The sequence below is a fragment of the Solanum dulcamara genome, chromosome 9, assembly GCF_947179165.1.
Source record: "Solanum dulcamara chromosome 9, daSolDulc1.2, whole genome shotgun sequence".
NCBI lineage: Eukaryota > Viridiplantae > Streptophyta > Magnoliopsida > Solanales > Solanaceae > Solanum > Solanum dulcamara.
The window spans coordinates 60,632,851-60,639,721 of NC_077245.1; the positions used below are offsets into that span (position 1 = coordinate 60,632,851).

Below are 6,871 nucleotides of genomic sequence, written 5' to 3' on the forward strand. Positions count from 1 at the left end.
CCATTAGGAATATTATATATGATTTGCGAAATTGTCCCTTCGGGCCTCGGGGACGTCAAAATTGTGAGATTCCGCACAAGTATTCAAGCATTTGTGCTTCGATAAATATTTCTTAATCAGATACGAATGTATAGTGTAATTACTGAATTTATTTGTGTAATAGTTTTGCCGCAACCTTAAAAATATGTTAATAAATTTATTTAATTTTAATTATAAATTATTGAATTTGAATCTAGTAAAACAAATTGATTCTAACTGAATTCTTATCTTGAAATTATAATATTCAACTCAATAATACTACTAAATACTAATACCTTTCTCCTACTTTTTCCAAGCACAAGTATGTAAAACTTGTTCTTGGATAAATTAAAAAGTATACTATATAACTACTAATTCTTTCCTTCTATTTTCTTCAAATAATCTTAAGATACCTTCTTTCTTGTACACAAGTATTTTGAATTAATGCAATCATTATTTTTCTTTCCCTCCAAGTTATGTTCCTCTTCGATAAATAAAATCAAAGGGATTTTACTATTAAGATCCAAATAATTGTAGTCAATTGAAAAAACAAAAGCAAAAATTCCTTTCTTCAGAATAAAAGGTAGCGATCATTTTGTCCAAAATATAAAAATTCCAAATATGCCCTCAATATTATAATCTTTATAACTCATCATCAACCCCATATAATCCAATAATTCCCCACGCGCCACCGCAAGTGCGTATATACACCTCTTTTTAAATCTAACAATAAACAGCTAATATTACATCATTTCGGTCTAATTATTATGTTTCTATAATCACTAACGATTAACATTTATTTACAAAAATAACTATGTACTTTGGTATTATATCACTACTGATCCCATATTCTTTACATGTGCGTTAAAACTCCGTCAGTGAAACGTTACTTCTCCACTCATCATGTGATGGTGACCATAACGGTGACGGTGGTGCCTTCAATTTCTTGAAATAATCCGTTATGCTAATCCCAACTTTCTTCCCTTCTTCGGTTACATCTCTTAACGGCAAAAACGGCGGACGTACAACTTCCGTTAATAAATCCCATCTCAGCCCATGAAAAAACTCATGCTCCTTTATCTCCGACGCGCCTCTCCGATATCCCAGCCGGCGCGTGGGATCTTTTTCGAGCAATTTCCCGATCAAATCGGTTAATTCATTTTTCTTTCCGATGAACTCCGGTTCCATCATCAATATTTTCCTGAATGTTTCCTTCCTATTTTTCCCTTTAAACGGCGTCGTTCCATATAACATTTCATAACACAAAATACCAAGTGCCCACCAATCCACTGAAAATTCATGACCTTCCCCACGTACAATTTCTGGTGCTACGTATTCTTCAGTACCAACAAATGAATTTGAACGTTCGTAAAATGAACTTCGATTCCTTCTGCTCACGGGCGATACACGTGCACTTTTCACTTTCCTTAATCCATTTCTGGTAATGGTTGCGGTAGATATGGAGTACTTTTTATTCGGAAGTACTAATTTCGCAAATTTTCTGAATTTTTTGGATTGTGTAAATGCTTGTGGTTGTGGTAGTGGTTGGAGATTATCATTTTCTGGATCTGAATAGAATTCCAGATTCTTCTTTGGAGTTAAACTTCTAGAAAGATCGAAATCTGTTAACGTAACGTGACCAGATTGTTGAATAAGTATATTCTCAGGTTTCAGATCACGGTAAGCAATGCCTAAGCTATGAAGATGTTCAAGAGCAAGTACAATTTCAGCCAAGTAAAAACGTATAACAGAAGGTGGGAAAACATGATCGCTTTGGCTGTAACGGAGGACATTGAGGTCACCACCAGGACAATAAGGGATAGCATAACAAAGAATATCGGAGGTTTCGGAGAATCCGAGGAGGGTAGGGAGGAACGGATGTCGGAGACGAGAAAGAACGGTGGTTTCCCATCGTGCACGGCGGTCGGCGGCATCGGAAGGAAAAATAGATTTTTCGACAGCTTTGAGAGCGAAAGGGGATAAGGCAGAAGGGTCGTTGAACATGTCGTGGACAAGAAAGACGGTACCCATGGCACCTTTACCTAGTACTTTGATGACTCGAAGGTTGTCTAGAGTTAACGGTGACTGGGGATTATCCATTTGTTTTGGTGGAAGGTGAGAAAGGAGAGAAGGGAAGAGAGAGAGAAAATGAGAGTGTATTAATATGTATAGATAGAAGAAGAGATTATTATTACTACTTGTTATATATAGAGAAGAAAGAGTGTACGTGCGTTTTGGTTCAGGCGTTCGTGTGTGTGTTTTCAGGGAAGAAAGATAATAGCTGGGAGTGGAAGGAAAAGGTAATTTGTTGGGTTGGGATTTTTTATTTCTTTTTATTTTCTCTGTGTATATATGTATTTAATTAATTAAGCAACACATCCACAGTCATGTGAGTATGTGACAAGAGAAATATTTTTTTTAGCTTCTTACAATATTATTTTTAGTTTTATGACTTTACAGCAATTTTTTAATTTTTACACAGAAAAAAATTTAAAAAGTCATTTTAATTTCTTTGAGGAGGGGGGGGGGGGGGGGGGAGTACCAACAGCATATATATTATAGTCGTGCATAATTGTGTGCAATTTGTTTTATATATGACTTGAAAATATAAAATGGACGGAAAATAAATGAAGAGAAGAAAATTCAACGGTGCAAAATTTAATTTTCATGCTCCACAATATTAACTCTACAATATCATACATATGTAGTTTATTAAAAATGATACTATTAAATTCTGACTCACTGACTGTGATTTAACAAGCAGAACAATCAATGAAAATTTGAATTGGTGATGCTGCTGGATCTCATGATTTATCTGTTATCAATTAATATACAGCTGCTATAACAAATAAATATCAACAAACGTAGGTATATAGATGTACATATGTTTTTTTCTTTTGGATTATTAATACGTAACCAATTATTTCATTTATACATTTAAATTAAGTGTTGTTTTAAATAAGCATTTCAATTACTAATAAAATCTTCTGGCTCAATATTTTAGTTCAAATTTTAATTTTAGTGTGTGTTCTCATTTATGTATTAGGTTGTTAAATTAATTTCATAAAATATGTCCTTTTTTAAAATTGAATGCAAAATTATCTCACTAAGCCGTAAAATTTAGCATTTTTTATTTGAGGTTGATGTGTATGATTAAATAATATGTCATATTTTATATTGTTAACTTAACTAACTAATAGTCTAATGAACATACCTATAATACTTTTTAAAAATTTAAGTCAAAATATTTATTTAAAATATTTTATTAGGAAATAAGTTGTTCAATTAAAAATAATATATTTAAATATTTAAATAAAATATTCTGATAAATTTAAGTACTGACTATGTGTAAAGCCCTTTACTCTTTTTTTCTTATTTTCTCTAAGTACACATTTAAAATAAGGATGGGTAGATTCCACCACCATGTTAAGGTATTTAGTATCATGAGTTGGCATGTTTTTTCTAGAAAGACATGAAAGAAGAACACACGTGTAAGGACTTTATTAAAGAGAGAAGCCAAGGAAGGAAAATAAATATTATTGAGAGGGGAACTAGAACTTTCGAAACAAATATTGGGGAGCCACTTTCCTAAAATATATGATCAGTTAGAGAAACTGTAACCGCTTGTTTGGTACCACGGATAAGAAATAGTTAATTTTAAAATTAATTTTAGAATGAATTTATCTTATGTTTAGTTGAATAAAATTATGAAATAATTTATTTTGAAATTAGTTATTTTGAAATTATAGTATTATTTTTATTCCTACATTAAAAATAAAATAACTAATCTAGATGATTAATTTTAAAGATAACTTATCCCTAACACGAGCCCTAATATTACAAGTTATGATGGCTGAGTAGATAATGAAATAATCTTAACATAAATAGTACTTATTTGAGTGATATACCTAATTTCGACAAATGAAGTGGTGATTAAATGAGACATAAATGGGTTTAGCAAAAGTCACAATTTTTGGCTCTCTAGACGAAAGTGTCGGATTCAAGCTGTTTTTTTTTTTTTGATGAAATATTTTTTCTTTTTAACGAATCTTATGCTAACACGATTTTAAATTAATCTATATCCGATAATGCTATTTGAAAACAAATGAAAATTGGTTTACTCCCCAAGTTGTGTTTCTTAAAGTTCATCCTTCCCTTTTATGTTATTCCCTTTAACCCTTTTTCTTTCCTTTTTGTTTTTTTCTCTTTTTGCTAGGGGACAAAAAATTAGTTGTACGGTTATCACATGGGGCAACCATAATCTAAGGGAAACTACAAGCGTGGCTTTGTGGATAAATTCTAGGACTTGTTGGAGTGTTTGTTTGTTGTTTGTAATCTTTATAATTTTAATTATTGTAATTTTTTTTTTAAGCTAGTTAAAAATTGAGATAATTAAATAAATATTTAATGTCGTATTGCATTAATGGACAATAGAAAAATACATATAATAAAATTGATATTATTAGTGCAAAATTATTGCATTGCGTAAGGAAATCTTAAACTTCACCTAACTAATATGTCGTGCAAGCTTCATTACTCTACAATTTTATTTTAGTTTTCTTAGTGATTTTCTTTTATTATTTTTTTATTAGGTGTTAACAAGTATTTTCACTACTCTAAATAGGTATGACGACAATGATATGACTTTATCAACAAAACATCCTTATTTTACAGTATTGATTATTGGTAAAGCTGCTATTATTTGAAAGTAGTTGGAAATTCAAGGGGGATTAGTTTGATCAACTAAAAAGTGATTACTTCCTAATACTATTTAATTTTCATCTTGTTATTTGATAATTATTGGTTATTCCCACTAATATCAGCTATTAATTTACTGGTAGCTCAAACTGCTCATAATATAATCCAACTTTAAGAGATAAAAAGGTATATAGGTAATGAATGATGCTTGAGTTCTTTTACTAGCATCCATTATTCTCTTATAATGGAATTTATCATTGGCCGTTTATTCTTTACTGCAAGAAAAATATTCCTTTCGTTTATTTTTATTTATTCATTAATTTAAAAATATTTTTTTATTTTTATTATTATTTTTAACATATTAAGAAAAAATAATATTTCTCTTATTTTGTTTCAATATTAATTACTTATTCTCTAAATAATTTTTTAAAATATAAAGTTATATATCAATTAAAATAAATATTATAATAAAATATCTATATATTATTATTTTTTTAATACCTCAAATCTTGGAATCTACACTACAACTACTTGATTTTACTTTTCTTGAAATACTTCCAATATCATGGCAAAAAGTGAAGATATTTGTGGTTGCTTAGAAAAGTTGAGATCTAATTTGTTTGTTGTATTTCAAGAATTGCGATCTATTTTTTTCATCGAAGAATTAAGATTTGGTCAATAAAATTATTTTATAGCTTTTTATAAATCTATCTTTAATTATTTTACTAGAGATTCCTATCTTTATCTAAAAGAGATCTAAAATTAAAATAACATACAATTTTTTTTTGAATGATCATTTTCTTCTATTTAAATTTTGCAACAACATGGGGGATTGGAGGTGAGGAGAGATGTAGGAATGATATTATAATGGTACTTTTGTTAACTTATCATTATAATAACCATCATTCCAATTCCAAGCATTACATGGTTAGTAAGGTTAAATATTGGAGGTAAACCTCAAGAAGCAACTTCCGTGACCTCAAACGTAATATATTTTACTAATCCCAGGAAATATAAATTCTAATAAACGTAATCTTTTAGATAAATTGTGATAATCAAGATCCCAAGAAAATCAATTTTAAGGCGTATTTGACAATTGACTAAAATATAATTGTGCTTGACTTTCACACTTTACAAATGTCATGATCACAAATTGGGTCGTGAAAATTTTCCAAGAACATGTAAACAACAAATTTTTGAGCCGAAAAAAATAAATAATCAAGATCGAAAATTGAAATAATTAAGTGTAATATTTGATTTCAAAATGTATTACGTATTTGAATTTGATTTAGAGTCAAGGGCTTGAATAACTTGATCTTGAATCTTCGTCTTAAAATTTAGATTTGAATTATTCGTCACAAACACTTGTATGATTATGACGAATAATAAATATGAACAAGTAACCTGATCTTGAACTTCTTGATATTTTCCTTTGTTCTTGATCTTGAACTTGAGTCTGAATTTGATTACTTGAACTTTGTAGCTTTGTACATAATTTGCGGCCTTTGATCCACGAGCTCTCTTCTTAATTCTTGTTCTTCAAAACCCCTCCTCTTGAGAATAATGAGGACCCCTATTTATAGTTGTAGGGAGTGGTATGCCTGTGTGATTTGATTAGTTGGTTTGAACTGACCAATCAGATTCCTTTGGTGAAGAGCTTTAATTTAGTTGGTCAGAACATGTCACATATACACATGACATTATTCTAGTAACTCATTTAATTTGACTTGAATTGCCACATAAATTTGACATGTGGCATAATTTTAGTGGCTTATTTAATTTAACTTGGATTGCCACATAACTTTGATATGTGACATGATTTTAGTGGTTTATTTAATTTGACTTGAATTGTTATATAACTTCAACACATGACATGATTTTAGTGGCTCATTTATTTGACTTGAATTGCCACAATGTTTGGACTATTTTCTTGAATTTAATATAGTCCAAATTAATTTACGAATTTAAATCAAATAAAATTTTAATGCTTACGGAACCTTTTCTTTAAGTGGGCATAACTTCACCACATAACATGTCCCAGTTTTAATGTTTTTTTAACTATATTCTAACAATATTTTAACTCATAAGCTTTCACATACAAGTCTATTCTTCAACTCATATAAAAACATAACCGACTTCAACTATAGAATAATAC

The 6,871-nt window shown here is 29.7% G+C and overlaps 1 protein-coding gene across 1 annotated transcript; it reads right to left on the reverse strand.

Annotated features, from left to right (window-relative positions):
- Positions 1-640: 640 nt before the first annotated feature.
- LOC129904432 (serine/threonine-protein kinase UCN-like) lies at positions 641-2,276 on the reverse strand. Its single transcript, XM_055980003.1, has one exon. The coding sequence runs from the start codon at positions 2,116-2,118 to the stop codon at positions 883-885; it is 1,236 nt and encodes a 411-aa protein (XP_055835978.1). The 5' UTR covers positions 2,119-2,276; the 3' UTR covers positions 641-882.
- Positions 2,277-6,871: the final 4,595 nt, after the last annotated feature.

Bases quoted from the DNA above. Each gene is read 5' to 3' on its own strand.
- LOC129904432 (XM_055980003.1), bottom strand. From the start codon at position 2,118: ATGGATAATCCCCAGTCACCGTTAACTCTAGACAACCTTCGAGTCATC.